A 26,333-nucleotide genomic window follows, 5' to 3' on the forward strand; every position below is an offset into this window, starting at 1 on the left:
GGAGAAGGTTGGGAAGGACAGGCAAGGAGAACATATGGGTTTTGAAGGGTGAGAGGCATTTCGGAGGCAACGTCCGTATTTACAGTCCCCATAGAATGGGGGTGGGGGTTTAGAGGTTGGTGAGGTGTGAGCAAGCATGGCCTTGCAGCTTGGAAAAGCGCCAAGTGTCCAGGCTGGGTAGGTAGCAATGTGAAGGGGGGGTGAAGTGGGGGGGGGCGGCATTTTTTTAAGATGAAGTCTCGTGTAGCCCAGGCTAATCTCAAACTTCCTATGTAGCCAGGGGTGACCAAGATCTTATGACTTACCCAGGCTGTATCTCCTGAGTGCTGAGACTCAGGAAAATGTGTACCACTGCAGTATACGCAGTGCTGGGGAACAAACTCCAAGCTTTCATACACGCTAGGCAAGTAATCTACTTGCCCAGACCCTACCAAAATATTTTAGAGGAGTAATTATTGAAATAAGATTTGCATTTTAGATGCATTTAGGAACCAGATGGAAAATAAATCTTTAAGGTTGTATTTTCACCTTTCCATTTGTGTATTGATCAAAAGTTATGTTCTCACAATGTAAGTTAGGCCCTGGTTAGAGAAAAAAAAAGTTGCCTAAACCAGGAGAGTACTGACAGACAGAGTCCTGTAACCAGTGAGGAAGACGAAAGAGACTTGAGGAATATCAGAGGCTAGAAATCAGCAGGACTGGATGACTAAGGGCTGAGAGAGTGGTGTGGAGGCTGGAAGGAAAGAGAAACGGTGTGCAGATGGTTGAAAGAAACACCCGGGACCTCGGGCATTATTTTAGGGTTAGATGAAGTCTTGAGGAATTGTCTGTTAGAACCCCAGAGAGATTAAGCCCACGTGCCAGCGCACGACTGTCAGTGTTCACTGGCAAGATCTTGGAGACAAGAGGCAATCTTGGAATTTTTCTTTCTCTCTTGGGGAAAGACAGATCTACCCTAGAGGAGTAATTAAATCACTGACCGGATTGTATGTTGAATGGAAAGAGGTTGAAATAAAGCAGAAACATGTAGCTGATGGCTGGGCAGGGGGGACAGAGGCTGGACTTTCATGATTCCCAGGCAAGAACAAGGAGAGGGGGGAGAGGGGAGTCCCTCCACGAGAAGGGTGCAGGATGGACCATGCCGGGAAGGAGCAGGAGGGTGAGACGGCTGGAATGTAGGTGCAAAGGGAAAGCGACCCCATGCGAGGGCTGCCCAGAAGGAAACAGGGCAGCAAGGGTAAAATACAGATTTAGAAAGTCTTACCTCAGGAATACTGGAGGGGAGTGTGAGCTAGCTATGAGAGGTTTGGAAGTGCCCAGATGTTAAGCATATTATATACAAAGGTTGTGTGTCCATGTCTTTCATTCGTGAATCCAGAGCTCTTGGGCAGGTGCAGAGCCATGCAGGTGAGAACCAACCAGGAGTACAGAGGTGACCCTAATGATTTACTGCTACACAGCTAGCTGGGCCTCCCTGAACAGGTTTGTTGTAAGCCTTTCCTACCAGAACTCTAATTTGGGCAAAACTGGGCTGCTTTCATGAAACTTTAGAATGAGCTTTCCAGAACTCACTGTAGCAAGAATAGCAGGTGGATGCAGATGGGGTACAGGATATCACCGACTGGGTAAAGTTTTTAAAAAACAAGAGGTATATTTTCTTAAGGAGAGGAGTTTTAAACTTACAAGACAAAATTAAACAACTCCCCCTAATGTTAATGTAAGATGAGCAGGCCAATGCATCCACTTCTGCTTTCTTAATGGCTCACATATTACTACAGATAGATGCAATGTAGCAAAACCTAAACTCAGTTGTACAGGGTGATGTTGCCTCCTGCTCCCTCCGTTCTAAGACCAAAGCCCGAGAACCACGATTTCCAAGCCTAGGAGCCCATCCACCTCGGGGTTACACTTTCTCACATGCTCACAGTGAGCTGGCTTGCTACCTGAGTAGGGAACCTGTTTTCTCTTGTTGGGGAGCAGGGTACTAGAGTCAGGTGCTAAAGCACAACGCCCAACACAATTCAGACACTGGAGTCAGGAAGATGGCTCGGTAATCACAGGGCTTGCTATGCAAGTCTGAGAACCTGCGTTTGGACCCTCAGGCCTGGGTAAATGCTGGGGAGAGGAGGTGGCGTCCCTGCAATTCCACCCCTGGGAGAAGACGGAAGATCTCTGCAAGAGCTGGCTAGGGTGACTAGCATAATCTGTAAGCTCTAGGTCTGACCGAGAGACTGGGCCTCAATCATAAATAAGGCATCAACTTAAGGCTTCCTCATGCACGTGTGTTAGCATGCATACCCACACATGTAAGAACATGTATACAGACATGTATGTACATCATACTCGTAAACATAAAAAAAGAGGCCTGATATGGAAGTTTCCCCTAGACTGGACACTGGGTTTTTTGTTTTGGGGTTTTCGAGACAAGGTTTCTCTGTGTGGCCCTGGCTGTCCTGGAACTTACTCTGTAGGCCAGGCTGGCCTCAAACTCGGAGATCCACCTGCCTCTGCCTCCCAAGTGCTGGGATTAAAGACCTGTCCCAACACTGCCTGGCTATTGTGAACAGTGTTAATTTCATCTGTCCTTTCTTGCAAATGGCCTCTAGGAGTTTCCTCTCAGGATTAGATCTGCCTACAGTACACAAAGCAAACACACTCAAGAGAACCAACCTGTGATTGCCCTGGAGAAAGCAGACTCTCATGTCTTACCAAAGAGTAAATGTTTCATGAGCAGCAAGGGTTTGGGGGTTTGTTTGTTTTAAGAAGCTTAAAAACAATTGCTTTGGCGAAACCGCAGAGCTAATGACCAACATGCAGTCAACTGCTGGCTTGGGCTGTGGGTGGAAAGGAGATCTTAGCCCCACAGACGCCTTCTGCAAGGGCAGCCTGCCAAGGTGCAAGAGAGAGGTTGCCATGGCCGACGGCTGTGAGTTCAGAAGGGCCAAACGTATCATCCCGTGGATCAGTTTTGACAGCTAGCCAATGGACTTGACTCAAAATATTTGTCTTACTTGATGTGTGTTCTTTTCCTTCGGTTTCTTACTCTCTTTGACCCAGGGTCTGTCTATGTTACCTGGGGTGATCTTGAACTCTTGAGTTCAGGTGATCCTGATGCCTCTGCCTCCCAAGTGCAGGGATTAAAGACGTGTGCCACCACCACCTGCCTTGGTTTTCATTTATTTATTTTTCAAGTGGAGAGCAAAGATGCCCGAATCTTGTAGCCCAGCACTGAACACACGAGACATACTGCTCGTTTGTGTCATAAAACTCCAGCTGGAAACAACTGCCTATGGCGAGAGCAGGGGTAACTTTAAATTGTCTTGTTGGGCCCCAGCGAAGGCTGTGCATGTCCCTACTGCTGCATTGACTTGGGAAGAAGGAGAGTCTCTCCATGTAGGAACAGGACAAAGGAGAGGATGGAGAAGCCAGACCCCATAGGCTGTTGTCTTCTATGCTTTATTGGACAAAGAGGGCCGAAGACATTTTTTATGTCCCCTACAATTGACAAAAGGAGTAAAACAGGGACCCCGAGGGTGCCTGGGGTAAAGGTTTACGTGGGAGCTTGGAGTGTGTAGGGAGTTATCCCATCCTGCCACTGTCACACCTCCCAGTTCTCATATATCGCAGTGTCCCATTCTAAGCAACAGCCGCCCAGTGAGTAAGCAGGAAACATACCAACGCAGAATAGGACTTGATTCCTCCCCAACAGACACCGGGAAAGACAGTAGCCCGGCCACTGTTTTACTATTACCGTTACAGTAAAATACACCGCAGTACTGTCTCAGCACACAAGTTCTCCCATCGTCTGAAAAATTGTTTGCCGTGTCTAACCAGAGCAAAAGCGCCCCCAAAGTTTAGTTCTGCGTCAGCGTCTCCCTTCAAGACAGTTTAGATTACAGGTTAGATAAAGAGTTGAAACCTAAATGTAAGTATAAACTACTAGCCACAAAAAGGAAAGGACTGTGCTGGGAACTGTCTTGCATGCTGGACTCCACAGAACCCACTGACAGCTGACCTGTGGTCGAGCAATTGAAACCATACACATTATAATCAGAGGCTGCAGAGATGGCTCTGAGAGATGGCTGCCCTTCCAGACGACAGACAGTCAGTTCCCAGCCTAATATCACAGCCATCTGTGACTCTGAGAGCACTCGTACACGCACAGATACACACGCACACGCACACACACACATACACACACGCACACGTGCACACACACAGAAATAATAATTAGATTAAATACCTAGACAAACCCACAAAAGCCAAGGAATTCATATGATCCAACGAGAGCTTCATGGTGAAAATACTGCTTTAACGTCTATCAAACCCCAATCTACTATTGATTCTTCTGCATGAGTCACTTTTTCAGATATGGCTTGGTTATCAGCTCGGGAGTACTTAATGCTGCGTTTATCTCCTCTACAGTGATGGAAATAGAGATCTTCCTATCTCTCAACTACAAGTGAAATTAGCAACGGCCCTACACAGAGAGATTTGAAAAATAAACACACAAGCAGGGATTTAAGGTAGAAATTAGAAGACCTGGAGGGTAAGCAAGATAAATAATTTATAGAGTAGAAGATATTCATAACCAAGGACCTGGGAGGCACAGGGAGGCGGATCTCTGAATTAAAGGCCAGCCTGGTCTACAGGGCAAGTTCTAGGATGGCCAGGGCTACACAGAGAAACCCCCATCTCCAACGACCAAAACCAAAACCATAAAGATCCCCAATTAACAAGACAAACTAAACCCAAACAGCAGCAGCAGCAGCAGCAGCAGCAACAACACAACAACAAGAACACTACAACCTCTAGCTACTGCACATCGATTCCCACACCTGGAAGTTTGGAGCCAGATTCGGGTACATCCGTGAGCCTGCTCTGCATGGATTTGCCTTGAGCTCCTTCACAGTGAATCCAGGCCTTGAAGTTGCACTGAGCTCAATGCAAATGTGACATGGACCCAGCTAACTTTTTTACGGCACACAGCAGCTGGTCCAGTCTTGGTGCTGCCGGAACACAGCACTTCTCTAGGACTGGTCCTGATGCTGCTCAGGTTTCTCATCTGCATCTGCCTCCTCTCCTTCCCTAACGATGCACGTGTATGCCGTCCTGACATCTTCCACCTTCACAGATAATTCTTTTCCTTCTCTACTAGATGGCTAACTAACTCCTGGGCCTCCCAGCAGCGGGCAGGCAGAGCATTTCTGGATGATGGAATGATGGTTGGGCCCTCTGGGGTGCTTCTAGAATGAAGTCATCTCTATGGGGCTTTGTTTATGTTGAGAGTCATGGAGACCAGAGAGATGGCTTAGTAGTTAAAAACACTTACTACTCTTGTAGAGGACACAGGTTCAGTTCCGCGCATCCACTTGATGGCTCGCAATCTAATGCCTTCTTCATACTTCCTCAAACATCAGGCACACGGGTGCAGGCAAACACTGGTATGCATAAAATAAACAGGTCTACAGACGTTAGAGGACGTCTTGGGATCCTCCACAGCAGCTCCTCTGTTCTTTATAGCACCTGCTTTTTGGAGAAGCTTCCAAAAGAATCATACGGCATGTTCTTGAATGTGATGGGGAACAGTGGTAACATTTACTGATGAACAAAATGGTAGATGGGAGAAAACCATGAGCTGTGGACTATGCTGGCGTCCTAATGGATCTAGTGAACGGGTTGAACACTCGCATCTTCACAGAGCCACAGAGAGGAAGGGAGGGCTACAAGTGGCCTTCCAGACCCAGTAGTCAGGTCCTGTTATGAGCTTACAATAACTGTCTCACTGGTACACAGAAAATGGAGAGGCACTGGGTCAATGTGCCATCGTGACTCTTTAAAAGTATCTCCTGCCACGTCTGACAAGCCAAGTTCAACCCCCGAGACACAGCCTGAAAGTTATCCTCTTACCTCCGTACTCTACCACGGCACTCAAGCACCTACCTGTGATGCCTGCCCACTCACACCGCACGTATACACACAAAACAAATAAATAAAACAATGAAAATTTAAAGCCAAGTGTTCTTTGTTTTGAAATTGAAGATTTCTTACTTCTGTGGGGAATTAAAGTATTTTTTTTTTCTTGGTTTGGGGATGTAGCTCATAGGACTATGCTTGCCCCACTTGCACGAGGTATTTGGGTTCAAGTCCCAGAATAAACACACACATAGACACACACACACACACACACACACAATCTTATATGAAAGAATGGTTACTATAAATCGTAGCTAGGTATTTTCTTGCTTTGGAAAAATGTAGTGTATTTACCTCTTTTCATTATTATTCAAATTAGGCTTTTAAAAAGTTCTCATGAAGATACAGTTGGTCCATACATCTCAAAATATCAGAATTGGTATTTGTGGATTCAACCCCACAAAAAGCTAAACAACTTAGGGGAAAAATATTAGATTTGTACTAGGCATGCACAGACTTTTCTTTTGATTATCCTAAACAGCACAGTACAATAGTTCTTCACACAGTGCAGGGTTGGAGACCATGAGAGGAAGCCTGGTAAGGTCGAGCTAAAGGCTAGAAGCCCTGGAGACCCTGAAGGGACAGTAGGCGCTTTGTCTGCTCCCAGCACCAGGTCCCTGTCACATAGCTGCAGATCCCCATATATCTGTGGCCATCAGTCACGTAGGCCCAAAATAGAGTTCTCCATGCTAATGAGGTACCTAGAGGTGTGGAGGGCTTAGCCAATAAGCTTCCCTTCCCAGACACTCCTCCCTGCAAAAGGTATTTAACCTCGGGCCCACCCTGAGCAGTGGGATAAGGTTTTACGCATGCACTTTCACTATGACAATAAACTGTTTTGAACCATGGACTGTCTCTTTTCATCAAGAGCCGCTGAGGGGAGCCATGAAGAAGGCCTTCGCCTACAAGTCGTAGAGGCCTCTCTGCACTTCCAGCCATAATGGCCACCAAGCCTGCTGCTTTTCCACCCTGGAGCAGTGCCTGGTTGCTTCCCTATAACCCAACATCCCCACCTCAGCGGTATGGGATAAGCGTAGTCAAACTCCCGAGGTCCGCTCCCCAAGCGGCGGTGCCCTGTGGTGCAGCAGACGCAAGCCCACAACCCCACAACACAGCATCTGTAAAAAGCTAGGTATATGCTGTGTAATCTAGAGCTAACGTAAGTAAGTAGGAAGGGGGGCTGAGCATGGTGATACACACCCGTAGTGTCAGCACCCAGGATGCTGATACAGGGGGACTGCGAATTCAAGGCCATTGTGGGCTACATGCTAAGCTCCATCCCAGCCTGGACTCGAAGCAAACAAACAAAAACAAGTCCCAAAGAAGGATGCAGGTAGGGTATTTGCAAACGCATTTTATGTAAGGGACTTACGCAGATGAGAACTGTGGTATCCATACGGGGTTCTGGAATGGAGCCCATGGCAGGGGCAACTGCTTAACGTACACATTCTCGGTTTGTTTTTTATTTTTTTTATTTTTATTTATTTATTTATTTTTTCTTTTTTTTCCGGAGCCGAGGACCGAACCCAGGGCCTTGTGCTTGCTAGGCAAGCGCTCTACCACTGAGCTAAATCCCCAACCCCTGGTTTGTTTTTTAAAAGGAGATTTGCCTTTATCATTTATCTGTACAAGGGTGTGCTCCTGCATGTTCGTGCACACATATAGCTACCTTCAAGGAGGCCAGAAGATGATGACAGATTCTCTGAGCCACAGTTACAGGCAGCTGTGAGCTGTCTGATATAGAAGTGGGAATCAAACTCAGACAAGAAGCCTGGTCTGCCCAGCAGGTCCAGGACAGCCAGGGCTACAGGAAAGTCCTGCCTCGGGGCTGGAGAGATGGCTCAGTGGTTAAGAGCACTGACTGCTCTTCCAGAGGTCCTGAGTTCAAATCCCAGCAACCACATGGTGGCTCACAACCATCTGTAATGGGATCTGATGCCCTTTTCTGGTGTGTCCGAAGAGAGCGACAGTGTACTCACACACATTAAAGAAAGGAAGGAAGGAAGGAAGAAAGGAAGGAAGGAAGAAAAATCCTGCCTCAAAACACCAAAGCCAAAGCAAACCAAACTAACCAACCAAACAACAAAAAACTCAGACAGGAGGACTGACCACTCTTGATTGCAAACCTATGCTTCATGGGTCTGCCAACTTGAATAAAGAAAAACCTGGATACTTTATATAGGTGTCCAAATTTTTTAAAAAGTGTTTTTACAGTATTGTCAACTCTGCATGTGTGCTCAGGGTTAGTGTGCGTGAGTGTAGGTGGGGGCCGGAGGCTTCGGAGTCTCTGCAGCTGGGGTTTTAGCAGCTGTGAGTGCCAAATGTGGGTGCTGGGAACTGAACTCCCGTCCTCAGGAATAACAATATGCCCTTTCACCTGCCGAGCCACCTCTCTAGCCCTCCCTCCCCTGTCCCCCTCCCGGCTGTTTTTCTTTGTTTGTTTGGTTGGCTGGTTTTGAGACTTTGTCCTGAAGTAGCCAAGCTTACTTAAACTGTCTACTTTCCGCCTATTTGCAAAAGGGGAAATGGGAGTCTGTACGGTTAGATGTTAAAGCATTGCTCACACACATGGGAGTCTGTACGGTTAGATGTTAAAGCAATACTCACACACAGAAGGCCTTTGCCTGGTTAGGAAGTGAGAGCTGGGCAGGATGGTGCATGCCTGAGACCCCCATTCGGGAAGCCAAGGCAGTTCCTACACAGGCCCAGGCCAGTCAAGGTTACACAAAGAGACAAACAGAACACCGTGAAGACTGGGGCAGTCTCCTGCTCCCAGAGTCCGGAACCCTTCGCTCCCACTCAACAGGTTTTCAATATTAGTACAAGGTGCAGAAACTCACCCTCCCACCCGTGACATTTCTGGTGCAGAACTGAGACAGAGGAGACTTTTACATTCCATTCCACTCCGAGCTGTGCCCCTCCCAGTCATGACACGTTGTGGACGCCAGATGTGCACGTGTGTGACTTTCATTAGATTAAAGCCCAGCAGGATGCATAAGATGACTCTCGGATGTGCAGACACATACATGTGTCCCATGTGAAGCCGCTTGGCTTCCCTTCCCCCTTATCAGTCACCAACAGAAGCCACTGCTCTAATGCTGTAATGCAATGATTCTGCATCTAGGACAAGATGGGCCAGCTTGTTCCTGCTCATCCACTGAGTCACATAAGTATCAGGAGACGACACATTAGCGGGATAGGCAGAAACGCCGTTAAAGCCAGCTTAGCAACCAGAATAATATTCAAAGCTGAGATGTCAAAAATTGTAGTCTATTTATTTCAACTTCTCAAAATTATTCCGTTCGATTTTTTTTACATTTATTTATTTATACTGGTTTTGAGACAGGATTTCTCGGTGTAACTTTGGCTGTCCCGGAAATTGCTCTGTAGATCAGGTTGGCCTTGAACTCACAGAAGCCTCAGACTACTAAGTGTTGGGATTAAAGGTGTGCTCCACTAGCCATGACTGCCTGGCTATTATTTTTTAAACTTAGGGACTGTTATTCAAATTTGAGAGAAAAACAATAGGGTAGACAAGCTGTAAATCTTGGCCATTGCCAGGAAGAAGAGGATGAGAGGTCTGGAGAGACGGCTCAGGGGTTAAGAGCACTGACTGCTCTTCCAGGGATTCCAGGTTCAAATCCCAGCACCCACATGGCAGCTCACAACTGTCTGTAACTTCAGCTCCAGGGGAATCTGACACCCGAGCACACATATATACAGGCAAACACAGACGCCCATAGAATCATTTTAAAAAAGGAAGAAGAGGATAAGAAAAAAAAAAAAAAAAACCCAAGCCTCCCATAATGCAGGTTGACACACAGCATATGGCTGGAGGTGGGGGTGGGGGCTTCAGAGAAAGAATGCTCAGAGTGCCAGAGAAACCATGTTCAAGCTTTGGCCAGTCTAGGGGGGCAGGAGAGAGAAGAAAAATGAAAAGTTATATTTTTCTGAGTTCAGAAAATGAAATGGGTGGACTCCACAAGGTGACATGGAAGTTCTTTAAGCATCTGTCCCCAATTAAGTTTTGGGTTTGTTTGCTGTTGAGTGACAGAAGAAACCTCATGCTGAAGCCCTGGCTGGCCTGTAACACAGAGGTCTCCCTGAGTGCTGAGATCAATGCGTGGGCCCCGTGTACAGCCTCCATTCCGCCCCGTCTAATTCCTCTGTCAATGCTGTTCAGTGTGTAGGTCCATATACTTACCTTTAAATTTGCAAGAATAAACACAAACCCATTGTGTTAAAGAATACACGCACACGAACAAACAGGCACACACGCACGCACACACCTTTCCTAGTGCAAGATCCACTGTCCAGTAAAAGTGAAGCCAATCTTCATACAATTTTTTTCACTTTGAATTTTTGAAAGAATTTCAGATTTACAGCAAAGTGAGTAAAAAACTAATATATCTGTGTCACACCTTTCATCAACTCCCCTTACCGTTAACTTCTCGTATAAATGTGATACATTAGTTAACAGAACTACCACTTTTACTAGGACTTTACCTAGGAAAGGTGAACATGGTAACGGTTTACAAAGTAACAACCTTTCTGAGGCTGGGAACCATGGTCCTCCACAACACAGTAGTTTAAACCCACTGACCTGTTGGAATCAGAGTTTCATCCACAGGCAAGTATGCATCTGCGGCAATGGTGACTTCGTGGTCATATATATCTGGGGAGCCCTGGGTAGGAAAAGAGGTAAAGAAGATGTACTGCTTCCGTATTTATTATTTTAGGGGGTGAGGGTTGAGAATGTTTTGGAATTCACCACGTAGACCAGGCTGGCCTCAAACCCACAGAGATCCACCTGACCCCGCTTTCTGGGTGCTGGGATTAAAAGTTTGCACCACGACCAGCTACTGGGTTTTATTTTACATATTCATTTTATATCTTCTGCAAAAATGTCTTCAAGCATTGATGGCTGACCAATGGTTATGATTAATAAGGTCACTTAAAGGAAGGCAGATAGAACCTCTATATCTCTATTGACAAGTTTGGAAGGAACTGTCAAATATAATTGTGGAGTGATGGATGTGGCTCAGCGGGTAAAGGAACTTCTTGTCGTGGCTGTCCCGAGGACCCATGGGGCAGAAGGAGAGAATTGGCTCCCATAAGTTGTCCTCAGACCTCCATATGTGACCCATGGCAAGCATGTGTGTATATACATGTACATGTAAATAAGTACAATTTTCAACACATAAAAAGTGACCTTAGCATGCAAGTCTCTCACATATAAGGTAGAAAGAAGGGGGGAGGGCACATAAATCTTGCATAGCCAGGGACCACTTCGGGTTCATCAGAGAAAGCTATCTGTCACTCTTCCCTCCTATCCACAGGATGAATTCCTCATCACATAACAGGAGTCAGAATCGTAGTTCCTGCTTCTGAGATCTTGTTCTTTGAGGCAGAACCAACCGGTCTAGGGAGCCTGGGTCAGTGGTCAGAAGGCCCAGGGTTGACCCAGTTCTGGCTTTCGATGGGTGTCCCTCTGGGAATCACAAAGTCTCTGGAACCTTACTTGTCTTGGTAGATCCTGGGAGACACTTTTCCCAGGGTCCTTCTGAGGTACGGGTACAGGTTATTAAGGCGATATGCTGTTTGTAAATTGAAAAAGTCTTTTATAATATGCAAACATATGAGCAATATTTTTTTTTTTATTTTTCAGTATCTTAAAGCCACACAGTGGAAAACAGGGACAAGAAGCCAAGCGTGGGCTGTCACTTTTATGACTGCTCAAAAATCAGCTAAAGCAAGGTTTCTTGGCCGGGGTGACTTTGTCCTGCAGGGGGACATCTGCAGTGTCTGGAAACAGGGCTGCTTGCTGCCTTCTACACTGGAGGGAGGCTGTCAAACGCCCTACCTGCACAGAACCACCCCCGCTACCGCCAAGAATCACCTCCCCCAGTTAGTGCCAATTCTGAGAAACCATGAGTGAAGTTCAGCACAAGTTCTGCTGAAGGTCCCAGAGGGGCAAACAGGAGCTGGGTGGGATGTTGATCCAAAAAGACTCAGGCTGCACGATCAAATGAGTCATTCTGAGAAGAGAGGCCAAAGTTCCGAGACTTGGGATCTGTGTCTAAACACAGCAGAAATGGATTTCATTACACTAGCCAGAGGCTCTGCTGTGAATGAGCACGGACGGTTGGGTAAGAAGCGTCAGAGGCACTAGATCAGGAGCAACAGGGTCTATCTGCAGCGCAGAAGAGTCCCAAAGCACAGAGCCAAGCGCACTGCCTCCTTCACGGCCTCTGAGCCTGAGTCTTCACTCCGCGGCCCAGCCCATGTCCAGATCTTTGCTCTCCTTTTCCAGAAGCACGCCTCCCAACTCTCCAAAAGAGATCAATACCCATTTATAACCAGAATACAGTTTTGGTTTCTATAGCTATAGACTGATTTCTTCTGTTGTGGAACTTCACATAAATGCCGTCCCTCAGTAGACACCCTTCCGTAGATTCCATCTACTTCACAACACAGTGCTCTTGAATGTGCCCAAGTCACCGGATCAGTGACTCGGTCCTTTGCGTCAGGCGTCGTCTGACTTTATACAACTCTCCCGTAGATGAGCAGGTGCCTTATTCCCACGGCTTTCACAACGGGAGCAGAGCTGCTCAGGGATTTCCTTCACTGGTTTTTCTTTCTTTTTTTTCTTTCGAAAAAATTTTTTTAAGCACCGAGGCAGGAAGAAAACCAACATGAAAGCCACACACCAAATAGATGGAGGTGTCTGAGGTACTAAGAAGGGTGAGGAGCAGCGGTGTGTCTCGGGAGCCTGCCCTCTGAACAGCCCAGACATTTCTTCACTGAAGAGAAGGAAGCACCTTTTCTGCGTCTGGAAAATGCAGTGGTCTAGGCTGGTCGGAGATAACCGTCAGATTCACTTCCTTCCCAGGCTGACGAAAACTTGTCACGAAACACTGGTTACTACACAGACCTTGAGACTGGGCTCTGAATTCAGGTGGTTTGTTTTGTTTTGTTTTTCTGGTAATTTCCCTTGACTGTGGCTGGTTGTAACTATAGCATTTGCACACTTTGCCCATTATGAGTAGCATAGGCCTAGAAGACCTTCCCGTGCGTCGACATGACTACTGCCTAATTCAGCTCCTAACGACTCTTGCAGGAGGTAATAGAGAAGAGATTTCTACCTAAGAGTCACAGCGACTCCTCTTCCTCACCTCCCTTTCCCCTGGAAGAAATCAGACTTGCTGACTAATGTCGGCGAGTTCATATATGTTCAGGGAAGAAGAACCCTCGCCAGCCTCTAAAGACAACCGTTCTGTAGTAATCTCCTTGCTGGCAGTTGGGTTAGGTAGAGCATGGGTCACACCTTTGGCTGATTTGAAAGTGAAACAAAGCCTGTGGTGCTTCTAGAAAGTGTCCCATTTGTCCTTGGAAAAGGAATAGTATAGATACGCAAGGAAAGAGATTTGTATACTCGGATGAGACTTCTGGAGCTATAGCAGCCATTCTGTGGCTACAGGGAAACAAGTCTGAAGAGAAAATCCCAACCACGAAGGAAGGGGTGGTGCTTTAAATGAGAATGGCCCTCATAGACACATATATCTGTATGCTCAGTTCCGAGTTGGTAGAACTGTTTGGGAAGGATTAGGAGGTGCGGCCTTGTTGGAGGAGGTGTTATTTATTGCTGGAGGTGGGCTTTGAGGCTTCCAAAGCCACCATTCCCAGTTAGTTCTCTCCCTCAGCTTCACACTGGTGGGTCAGAGCCACACCCACATGCCTGCTGCCATGCTCCCTGTCATGATGGTCACGGACTCACCATCTGAAACTGCCCTCAACAAACTCTTTCTTCTACAAGTTGCCTTGGTCATGGTGTCTTTTCACAGTAATAAAAAGTAACTAAGACAGAAGGAAAATGTACAAATGGGTCCTTGATGGCACATCTATCAAGTCACACCAGAACCATGCGGCTTGCTTTCCACCTCAAGCCCTCCCTGATGTGTTACCATGGCTCTTGAGGTAAAGTCTCAATAGAAAACATGTGCCCTAGTTTTGCAGTGGGCACGGGCTAGGACAGAAAGATAAAAGCCAAACCACCTGCAGCCTTCATACCTTTTCCATTCTTTGAGAAACACGATTCCCCACCCTCACTTGAGTGAGGACCCAACACTGAAAACAGAAATAATAAATCAATAGAAAGTTCTATTTATTAAATTTAGAAGATGGGCACAGCAGCTCACACTTGTCATCCCAGCATTTCAGGAACTGAGGCAGGAAGATGGCTGTGAGTTCCAGACCAGCCTGGACTATGAAATGAGACCCTCCTGAAAACAACCAACCAACCAACCATCCAACCAACTAACCATCCAACCAACTAACCAAACAACCAACTAACTAACCAAACAACCAACCAACCAACAACCAATCAACCAACCAACCAACCATCCAACCAACTAACCAAGCAACCAACTAACTAACCAAACAACCAAACAACCAACAACCAATCAACCAACCAACCAACCAACAACCAACTAACCAAGCAACAACCAACCAACTAACCAACCAACCAACCAATCATCCAACCAACCAACCATCCAACCAACTAACCAAACAACCAACTAACTAACCAAACAACCAAACAACCAAAAACCAATCAACCATCCAACCAACTAACCAAGCAACCAACTAACTAACCAAACAACCAAACAACCAACAACCAATCATCCAACCAACCATCCAACCAACTAACCAAGCAACCAACTAACTAACCAAACAACCAAACAACCAACAACCAATCAACCAACCAACCAACCAACAACCAACTAACCAAGCAACAACCAACCAACCAACCATCCAACCAACTAACCAAACAACCAACTAACTAACCAAACAACCAAACAACCAACAACCAATCAACCATCCAACCAACTAACCAAGCAACCAACTAACTAACCAAACAACCAAACAACCAACAACCAATCATCCAACCAACCATCCAACCAACTAACCAAGCAACCAACTAACTAACCAAACAACCAAACAACCAACAACCAATCAACCAACCAACCAACCAACCAACAACCAACCAACCAACCACCAACCAACCAACTAACCAACTAACCAACCAACCAACCAACCAACAACCAACCAAGAATTGGTTGATGAAAAACAAAGGTGAGAAAAAGTCATGCTTGTTATTCTGAACTTTGGAGATTCCGTAAGAACCAGTTACCTGCTACTTCCAGAAGCTACCAGCAGCAAATCAGCAGCAAAACCCAGTAAAGGTGAGAATGGAAGCCAACGCCAGCTGGTCATAGCCACCAGCTTGTAGGAAACCGTGCCAGCGTGATTGACGTGATTAGAGAAGCTGAGTTCTTGAGGTGAGGAGGAAGTCACAGAGACAGAAGCTGCAGTTTGGCTCCACATTCCACTGAACCGTGGGACAGCCTCTTTATCAGGTTAAACAACTAGGAGGGCATGACTCGGCTTGCAGAGGGCTGCTACCGAGGGAAGGGACTATCGATGGCTCTACACAACTCTCAGATGTTGTTAAGAGCCCTGCTGCCAGGATGGTTTCAATGTTTTCACCAACAACCTCATAAAGCGCTGCCCACAACGTTAGCCACTGTTGTGAGACTGAGACCACGTCAGGTGCTCTAAATGCACGCCCAGGGCCCTGTCCATGCACCTACCACACCGGACAGGGCTGACAGCAGAAGTCCTGGGAGAGGCTGCGGGGCCACACGGCCAGACGCACACACTACCTGCAGCATTTTTTAGAGGGGTTGAGGCAAACAAGCTCATTTCCGACATGGGAGTAATTCCGGGGGAGCAGAAGAGCAAGGAGAGCAAATGTGCAACAAGATGGAGGAGAATTTGTGAAAACACGTGTCGTGTGTCGGCCTCCCAGGGAGATGGCTGCCTCCCTTGGCAGGGTGACATCCCACTCCCTCTTCCTCTATGACTTTGGTTTTACTGAGCATCTCTTTAAGGTCAGATGCTCTGCTGGGCCCTTTTGATCACCAAGGGCATTAAGTTCATCTTCGACATGGGCTGGTCCCCCCAGTCACACCCCTCGGTCACCCCTCCACACTCTGGCTACAGCAGGAGAGAAGGAGGAAGTCCACTTACCTGGCCTGCTAGGTTAAAATAAGAATGGTTGGTGAGATTAACTGGAGTGGTCTGGCTGGCCTGGGCTCTGTAGTTGACTACAAGCTCTCCGCCATCCAGGGTATATGTCACCCAGACTTTCAACTCTCCAGGGTAGCCTTCCTCACCATCTGGACTGACTCGAGAGAACTGGACGCCGTTGGACAGCACCTGAGGAGTCCAGAGGACCTGGGGAGAGATGTTTAGAGAAGCTTAGTCACAGTGGTCCCCATCAAATGACACATTTCAATATTTAAAGAGCCATGTCTGGAAAGGGGGCTGGTGGTGAAGAAATAAAGGCTTCAACCCATCTAAAACGGTTTTATAAATGAAGAGAAAACTGTTTCCTCTTCATCGACTTGCACTTCCTGTATTTTCTTCTCCTAACTTTATATTTATGTGTCTGTTTCCCTTTGTTTTGTTTTTCCTTTGATTTTGTTTTTTATTTATTTCCATTTTTTCTTTTTTCTTTTCTTTTCTTTTTTTTTTTTTTTTTTTTTTTTTGATACAGGGTTTCTCTCTGTAGCCCTGGCTGCCCTGGAACTCACTCCGTAGACCAGGCTGGCCTTGAATTCAGAGATCCACCTGTCCATATCTCGGGAGTGCTGTGATTAAATGTGTGAACCACCACTGCCTGGCTTTGATGTGTATTTTAATCCCGGAGTTTCGCTCTGACAAATATAAGACATCAAAACCTACTTGTAATATTTAGAGATAACCCTGAGGCCAGGAATGTAGCTCAGTAGGCAGAGTGCTTGCCCAGCGTGCATAAAACCCTGCGTTCAAGTTCTAGAACCACAGAAATCCTGGCGTGGTAATGCGTGACTATAACCTCAATGCACGGAAGGCCAAGGCAAGAGGACCAAGAGTCCAAGGTCACGCTCAGCTCTTCAGGAGTTCAAGACCAGCCTGGGCTACGTGAGATACTAGCTTCAAAAACAATATACGTAGACATTTAATTCTTACTATTATTATTTTGGTGTTGGAACCCAGTTCCTTGCACACGCTAGGCAAATGTTCTCCCACAGAGCTCTACTCCAACCCCTCTGTAAATATTTATTCTAAGTACTCTGAGGTTGACCAGGCTCCCTGGACAGGGGTTAAAGCAAACAGCACACTTATTCCATTTGGAAGAATTCCAAGTCACAAGTCAGGAGTTCTGATTTGGGGACCAGGGTGTCCCCAGCTCACAGTATCACTTCGGCCACCAACCTTTTCCTAAAGTAGAGTTACTGAAAAAGCTATCCTGAAGGGGTCTTCTGTTTTTAGGAAACATGAAAGAACTGTAAGAACTATGGTGACGTTCTCTAGAAGGGCTTTTGCAAACAGACATGGGAATCCTGGGTTCACAGTTGAACCTCTTGGCTTTGCCAGGGATCCTAGCTCATACCTCTAGCAAAGGGCACTGCAACATTTCCTGAGTGCCCATTATTAGCTGCACCCAGGTGGCAACTTCACAGGGGCTCTTTCTGTCTAAGAGAAGACTTTCAGGAGGCACCAAATGACCAGGGAACTAAAGCTCAGATATAAAAGGGGAGTCTGTTACAAGTGTCATTTTTTAAAAAGATTTATTCATAGCGCAAGGCCCTGGGTTTGGTCCCCAGCTCCGAAAAAAAGAACCAAAAAAAAAAAAAAAAAAGATTTATTCATTTATTATATATAAGTACACTGTAGCTGTCTTCAGATACACCAGAAGAGGGCATCGGATCTCTTTACAGATGGTTGTGAGCCACCATGTGGTTGCTGGGAATTGAACTCAGGACCTCTGGAAGAGTAGTCGGATGCTCTTAACCGCTGAGCCATCTCTCCAGCCCCGTGTCATTTTTTTTTTAGAAGTAACTGATTTTTTTTCTTTTTTCTTTTTTTTTCGGAGCTGGGGACCCAGGGCCTTGTGCTTGCTAGGCAAGCGCTCTACCACTGAGCTAAATCCCCAACCCCCTGATTTATTTTTAATGTGAGTACACCGTTGCTTTCTTCAGTCAAGCATCAACTGAGCATCAGATCCCAGTATAGATGGTCATGAGCCACCATGTGGTTGCTGGGAATTGAACTCAGGACCTCTGGAAGAGCAGCCAGTGCTCTTAACCACTGACCCATCTCTCCAGCCCACAGCCTGGTCTACACAGTGAGTTCCAGGGCAGCCAGGGCTACACATGAAGAGACTTTGTCTCTGGAGAGAGAGAGAGAGAGAGAGAGAGAGAGAGAGAGAGAGAGAGAGAGAGAGAGAGGGAGGGAGGGAGGGAGGGAGAGAGAGAGAGAGAGAGAGAGAGAGAGAGAGAGAGAGAGAGAATTTTCTGAGTGTTCCTAGGCTGTTTGTCTAGTTTACATAAGTCACCTTAAATATTTGGTCCCACCAGGTGGAGGCCAACAGTTGCGCACCAGTCATTTCTTACAGCGACAACTAGCTTTGTTCGCTCAGTACTGAGTTCAAAGTGAGGCTGCCTGCTTCCAGCCCCGACACTGCGGGAAGAAGAGAAGCCTAGGATACTCCGAGGTCTACACAGAGGTGAAGCCAGAACTCGCTTGAAATCAAACATGTTTCTCACACACTGCCCACCCTGCTCCACATTCTGTCTTCAGTAAACATGTTTGTTTAAATGTATACATTTTATTTTAATTTTAAAAAAGTATGTATCTGTGTGGGATATACACACATGCCGGTAGAGGTAAGAAGAGGGAGTCAGAGTTCCTGGAGCTGGAGTTAAAGGCAGCCATGAGCCACCTTACGTAATGGTGGGGACAGAGATCGAAAGAGCAAGTATTTATTTATTTATTTATTTATTTATTTATTTATTTATTTATTTATTTATTTATTTTAAGACAGGGCTGCTCCTTTTAGCCCTGGCTGTCTTGAACTCTCTGTAGACCAGGCTGGCCCTCACACTCACGAAGAGCTGCCTGCCTCTGCCTCCTGAGTGTTTGGATCAAAGGTGCGACCACTATCCTGGCAGCTGCAGCAAGTTCTCTTAACCACTGAACCACCGTGGCAGCCTAAAGATCCTTCTCTAAAAGGAACGGATGTAGGCTGTGGGTTGAATTTAAACTGGCCTCCAACTCGTAATCTCTTTACTGCCTCCCCCTCTTTCCTCCTGGCATATATGACTTTAACTGGCCAGATCTCCATTTTTGTCACAGAACAGTTGAAGCTAAACTGTCTCGTTAGACCAGAGGAACAGCCCATGAGGCTAGGTGTGGTCTACTCAACTCCCAGCAGGGTCTGCTCTCACGCAAAGTGCATTTGACAGGAAGGGGAGACCAGCAATGGTGAAGGCCTCTGAGTTCCCCACAGTGAAAGACACCACATTGAGAACAAATTCACTGAGATTAGATGGATGATATCCTAATTAACTGCCAGAAATGGTAAAGTTTCAAAGCATCCAAAGACAGAAAGATCTAGGGGCTGGAGAGTTGGCTCAGTGGTTAAGAGCACTTGTTGCTCATGCAGAGGATCCAGGTTCAATTCTCGGCACCCACATCTTGGCTCACAACCATCTGTAATTCCGGTCCTGGGTGATCTGATGCCCTTTTCCAGGCACGCAGGGCACAGACATACATACAGGGGTGGCCAGCCAGCTTTGTGGGCAACAGCATTTGCATTATAAGATGGCTCTGTGGGCAACAGCATAACCTGAGGTCCGCTCCTAGAACCCACAGCAGAATCAGAATGGATTTCTCAAAGTTGACCTATGAACTCCACATGCACAGCACACACACACACACACACACACACACACACACACACACACACAGAGGTGTGCACATGCGTACATGAGAGCACACACAATCATACAGAGAGATGTGCACAGACAGACATGCACATGAACACATGAACACACACACAAAGATATATACAGATACACACAATACACTAATAAATAAAAAAAATTTAAAGCACTAAAGAAGCCTGTTATATGGGTAACCTTAAGAAAAAATATCAAAGGGAAAAAAAAAGGAAGAAAAAGTCACCAAATGGAAAATTTTAACAATTAAATGTTTCAAATAAAATGCTACTGCCTTGCCACCTAGATTTTTGACCTTCACGGAAAGGGCACAGTGGAAAGATTTTTTTTTTTTTAATTATCCTTACCTAAGTGCAAGTCCTATCCACAGAACAAGTTTCCTGACCCAGAGTTTCCAATTGTTCAGAAATTTCATATCTTTAGTCTTTCTTGTACGATTTCTAGTCCTGTCAGGACTTGATTTTCATCTTTTTTAAAAAAGTGCTGCTATAAATAGAAAAAGCACAGTAACTCCGAACTAAATTATTCATTTATTGTTGCACTCGAGTCGAGTGAACAAGTATCACGTCCAACGCTGCTGCTGTGCTACTGTAGTAAACATCCTGCCCCAAACTTCAGCGGTTCCAGGGCAGCCACGTCTTCCCCTTCACAGTCATCTCTTGAACATCCACAGATGGACAGACCTTATCTGCTTTTCAGGAGTTCGAATCCCACCAACCCCTCCCTGTTGCTCCCACCCACTTCCTTCAGCACACTGCTCACATCTGGGCTCCTGCGTTATGTGAGGGGCCATCGGGAGCCGGAGTAATCCAGGCCCTAAGCCTTGCAGGTGCACAGCGGGGACTCGAACCACTAAAGGACATTGCCAACACTGGAATGTGCCACTGAAAGGTTTCATCTGTTGGAAACTTGGTTCTCAAATGCATGTAGGAGTATTTGAGGCAGAGCATCTGACAGGATTGGATAAGGTTGTGATAGTTAGTGCAGCTCCCGCCTCCAGGGTGGTTTTGTAATAGGGGAAGAAAAGACCTGAGCTGGCACAATGATTCTAAGATACCTTCTCCACCTTAGGATAAAACAGAGGGCATATCTGAAACAAAACCGGAGGCCCTGACCAGAGGTCCTGCCCTTGAACTTCCGGCCTCTAGAAATGTGGGCTAATTTAGACCCTTGTTTTAACCTGCTGAGTGTACTCAGCTGTACCAATATGAAATGTACTGAGGCAGGGTTTTAGGGGATGTGCCTCAGATGGCTGAGTGTATACCTAGCAGGCAGGAAGCTCTGGGTTCAGCCCCCACAACCACATAAAACTGGTGATGCCCGGACTAGAGAGCTGGCTCAGCAGTTAAGGGTGCTGGCTGCTCTTGCAAAGAAGCTGAGTCGGGTTTCTAGTACCCACAACTACCTGTCACTGTAGATCCAGGAACCTGATACCCTCTCTGGCCTCCCTTAGACACCCATGCACATGTGTCCTCACACACACTCAACACACACATACACACACACCAACACACACACACATACACACACACACCAACACACACACAACACACACCCACCAACACACACACACCAACACACACACACACCAACACACAACACACATACACCAACACACACATACACACACATACACACACATACACACACACAACACACACACCAACACACACACACCAACACACACACACACCAACACACAACACACACACAACACACACACCAACACACACACACCAACACACACACATACACACACATACATACACACCAACACACACACACATACACCAACACACACACCAACACACAAACCAACACACACACACACACACACACACACACACACACCAACACACAAATAAATAAAAGAAATCTTTAAACAAACAAACTAGCAATTCCAGCATGGGGCAGCTAGAGAAAGGACAATCATTTGTAATGATACAGAGACAGGAAGGTAGATCAATGGAATGGAATTGAAGAACCAGAAATGAACCCACACACCTATGGTCACTTGATTTTTCACAAAGGAGCTAAAACCATCCAGTGGGAAAAAAAAGACAGCATTTTCAACAAGTGGTGCTGGTTCAACTGGAGGTCAGCATGTAGAAGAATGCAAATCGATCCATTCTTATCTCCTTGTACAAAGCTCAAGTCCAAGTGGATCTTGGACCGCCACATAAAACCAGATACACTGAAACTAACAGAAGAGAAAGTGGGCAAGAGCCTCGAATATATGGGCACAGGGGAAATTTTCTTGAACACCAGTGGCTTATGCTCTAAGACCAAGAATTGACAAATGGGACCTCATAAAACTGCAAAGCTTCTGTAAGGCAAAGGACACTGTCAATAGGACAAAATGGCAACCAATGGATTGGGAAAAGATCTTCACCAATCCTACATCTGATAGAAGGCTAATATCCAATATATACAAAGAAGTCAAGAAGTTAGACTCCAGAGAATCAAATAACCCTATTAAAAAATGTGCTACAGAGCTAAACAAAGAATTCACAACTGAGGAATTCAAATGGCCGAGAAGCACCTAAAGAAATGTTCAACATCCTTAGTCATCAGGGAAATGCAAATCAAAACAACTCTGAGATTCCACCTCACATCAGTCAGAATGGCTAAGATAAAAAAAACTCAGGTGACAGCAGATGCTGGTGAGGATGTGGAGAAAGAGAAACACTCCTCCATTGTTGGTGGGATTGCAGACTGGTACAACCATTCTGGAAATCAGTCTGGAGGTTCCTCAGAAAATTGGACATTGCACTACTTGAGGACCCAGCAATACCTCTCTTGGGCATATACCCACAAGATGCCCCAACATATAAAAAAGACACATGCTCCACTATGTTCATAGCAGCCTTATTCATAATAGCCAGAAGCTGGAAAGAACCCAGATGTCCTTCAACAGAGGAATGATACAGAAAATGTAGTACATCTACACAATGGAGTACTACTCAGCTATTAAAAACAATGACTTTATGAAATTCTTAAGCAAATGGCTGGAACTAGAAAATATCATCCTGAGTGAGGTAACCCAATCACAGAAAAACACACTTGGTATGCACTCACTGATAAGTGGATATTAGCTTAAAAGCTTGGAATACCCAAGATACAATTTACAAACTGCATGGAGCTCAAGAAGAAGGAAGACCAAAATGTGGATGCTTCAGACCTTCTTAGACGGGGGAACAAAAATACTCTCACAGGAGGAAATATGGGGACAAAGTGTGGAGCAGATACTGAAAGGCCATCCAGAGACTGACCCACATGGGGATGCATCCCATATACAGTCACCAAACCCAGACAATATTGTGGATGCCAAGAAGTGCATGCTGACTGGAGCCTGATATAGCTGTTTCCTGAGAGGCTTTGCCAGCATCTGACAAGAACAGAGGCGGATGCTGGCAGCCAACCATTGAACTGAGAACAGGGTCCCCAATGGAGGAGTTAGAGAAAGGACTGAAGGAGCTGAAGGGGTTTGTAACGGTATCGGTTGGGGATTTAGCTCAGTGGTAGAGCGCTTGCCTAGCAAGCACAAGGCCCTGGGTTCGGTCCCCAGCTCCGGAAAAAAAAAAAAGAGGAAAACGGTATCAACCAACCAGACCCCTCAGAGTTCCCAGGGATGAAACCACTATCCCGGGGGAGGAGAGCACAGGAATGGACCCATGGCTCCAGCTGCACATGCAGCAGAGGATGGCCTTGTCAGGCATCAATGGGAGGAGAGGCCCTTGGTCCTGTCAAGGCTCAATGTCCCAGTGTAGGGGAATGTCAGGGCAGGGAGGTGTGAGGGAGTGGGTGGGTGAGGGAACATCCTCAAAGAAGTAGGGGTGGGGGATTGGGGAGGGGCGGGGAAAGCAGGGGTCGGGGCGGATAGCAGATTTCTGGAAGGAAAACCAGGAAATGGGATAACATTTTAAAATGTAAATAAAAATGCAATTTAAGAGAAAGAAAGGAAGGAAGGAAGAAAGGACAATCATAAACTAAAGATTATTCTCAGCCAGGTCAGGGCCAGCATGGGGCACAAGAGATCCTGGTGTATAGAGACAGACCTTTTTTGTCTGTGTTTGCTAGGAAAGCCATGCTAGTGAATACCACAGACAAACACAGTGGGACAGAAGGAGGAACAAGCTACACCAGGTTGCTGCTTTCAGACTCCCCTCAAGATTCCTGTCCCAACCACAGTTGGGTCCAACTTCCCCTGGGTTGAGGTTTGTTCACGGACTGGAAATATTCTAGAGATCCTCGACCATAATGCTGGCATGGCTGACACGCCCCTCTTCCTCCTGCTCTTCCCCACAGTGTGATCTGGTTCTAGGCCATAGAGGAAGCCGGTAACAGGAGCGGGGAAACAGAGCATCCAACTTCCCTCCACAGAAGAGGTAGTGGCCAGAGGCAGAAAAGTGGTGGCTTTCGGCTGCGGCCCACATCATCTTCTCTGGCTAGAGTCTAGGAGGCAACCTAAGCTGCACAGCCCAAATACCTCAGGAGTTTTCTCCCTCACAGCTCAGAATGAAACTGGTCTGGGTGCACAGCTGAACTGGGAAGCAGGAGGTGGGGATCGCAGTGGGGTGGGAAGCAGGAGGTGGGGGATCTGCCCCTCTCAGAGGATCTGCCTGATCCACTTACTTTCCCAACCTGTTTCCCAGAGAGTTGCTTGGGTGATGGGAGTGTTTGTCTAGGAATGGGAAACTGGAGACGACCTGAGCTAACTTTGGGGAACAAAGCAATTGGGTGGAAGGGTAGATCTAAGTGTTGTACATGCTATGCATGGGGGAGGGGGCTGAGGACAGGTACTAGGAGGATTGGGGACACTCCTGGTGGCCTTGGAGGACATCAATACTTACAGTGGAGGTAGGAATGAGGGTTTGGGACCAGGCAGGCAGGCCTGGCTATCCCACCAGGAGATGTCTAGCTTTTGGGGGGGTGGGGGGGAGAGTCGGTCTCAGCTTTCTCATTCAGTGATCACGTGTGGTTTTAATAAGTGTTAATGATTAGAGAACATGGATGTGAGTACCTGAGCCATGTCTCAGGAATGATCATTAACCCGGCTCCCTGATACTGATGCCCGGCTTCCTGAGTCCAAGGCTGTCAAAGTCTGGAACAAACCCCTCCCCTGGATCCCTCCACCACACAGGTGCTCTAGGGTCTGGCAAATACCGGCTTGAGGGGCCCGTAAAGTGTGCCAAGTGGCTCTTGTCGAGGGCCAGCTCACCTTATCAAATCCTCTGAATCCTCCATGGAGACTGTTGGGCTCTCTGTTAATGGGCAGGTGGTACTCCTTCCCATCTACTGTGAACCTTCCTTTGGCAATTCGGTTGGCTACCCTCCCAACCACTGCTCCGAAGTAGGGCTGCTTCTGGAGGTAACCTGCACAAACAGACCAGACATATTAGCATTTCTTTAAAAACTCCCAATGTTAAGGGAGGCTCAGGCTCACGTCACCGCTGCCTCCTACATTCTTCTGAGGGACACTCCAAGGATGTACTAGTAATACAGAGTTCTAGTTCAAGCTCAAACCAAGTTGCTTTGTTCGCTTGTTTCGAGACCTCAAGTGTGAGATCTTCCTACCTCTGCCTCCTAGTGTAGCTATTAGGGGCATGGCAGTCATTAACACTGCCACCACACCTAGTTTAAGATGGTATTGTTACACAGGATTCTTCTGTTTAGGGTCAGTAGGATGGTAAAAGTGCTCGCTGCCCAGAGATGCAAGCCTGGCCACCCAAATTAATCTTTAGAGCCCACAAACTAGAAGGAGAGAACTGACCCAACCTATCTGCCCTCTGCCCTTCACCCGTGCACGGGAGTGCTGGGATTGAAGGGATGCACCAACCACTAGGCCCAGTTTGTACACAGTCTTTTAAAAATATTTCTAAATTATTTTACATATATGGGCATTTTTGCATGCATGTGTGTCTATTCCTCATATGTGTCTGGTGCCCCAGAGGCCTGAAGAAAGCATCAGATGCCCTGGGACTAGACTTAGACACAGTTCTGAGCTGCTATATAGGTACTGGGAATTGGACCTGGGTCCTCTGCAAGAACAGCACATGCTCTTAACTGCTGGGCCATTCTTCAAACACTTTTTATGCAGTCTTGGAAGAAAACTGTGACTTTTTATTCTTTGGAACCATACAATTAGGGACTAGAGAGATGTCTCACTGGTTAAGAATCTGCACTGTCCTACCGAGGACCCTAATTCAGTTCTGAGAACACCGTCAGGTGAGCGTGTGTGTGTGTGTGTGTGTGTGTGTGTGTGTGTGTGTGTGTGTGCGCGCGCGCACGCGCGCGCGCTGTGTTCTTCTCTTTTTAATCCTTTCTTTGTTCCTTGTTTCTATCTTTATTTTTTATCCCTTTTTAAAAAAGACGTAATTATTTATTTTTATATGAGTACACTATGGCCATCTGCTGACACACCAGAAGAGGGCATCGGATCCCATTACAGATGGTTGTGAGCCACCATGTGGTTGCTGGGAATTGAACTCATGACCTCTGCAAGAGCAG

The 26,333-nt window shown here is 46.6% G+C and overlaps 1 protein-coding gene across 4 annotated transcripts in view; it reads right to left on the reverse strand.

Moving 5' to 3' along the window:
- The window catches only part of Galm (galactose mutarotase), a 51,742-nt gene that overhangs the window by 19,679 nt on the left and 5,730 nt on the right, over nucleotides 1-26,333 (reverse strand). For 2 of the 4 annotated variants that reach the window (NM_001007704.1, XM_063261826.1), the window contains exons 2-4: nucleotides 25,045-25,199; nucleotides 16,066-16,272; nucleotides 10,580-10,661 (exon numbers count right to left, since the gene is read on the reverse strand). In NM_001007704.1, the coding sequence (NP_001007705.1) occupies nucleotides 10,580-10,661; nucleotides 16,066-16,272; nucleotides 25,045-25,199 (444 nt within the window). Of the gene's footprint in view, nucleotides 1-5,332; nucleotides 5,442-10,579; nucleotides 10,662-16,065; nucleotides 16,273-25,044; nucleotides 25,200-26,333 lie in introns of all 4 variants that reach the window. The other 2 variants (XR_005505502.2, XR_005505503.2) reach the window with 2 other exon arrangements.

Source organism: Rattus norvegicus, chromosome 6 (assembly GCF_036323735.1).
Source record: "Rattus norvegicus strain BN/NHsdMcwi chromosome 6, GRCr8, whole genome shotgun sequence".
NCBI lineage: Eukaryota > Metazoa > Chordata > Mammalia > Rodentia > Muridae > Rattus > Rattus norvegicus.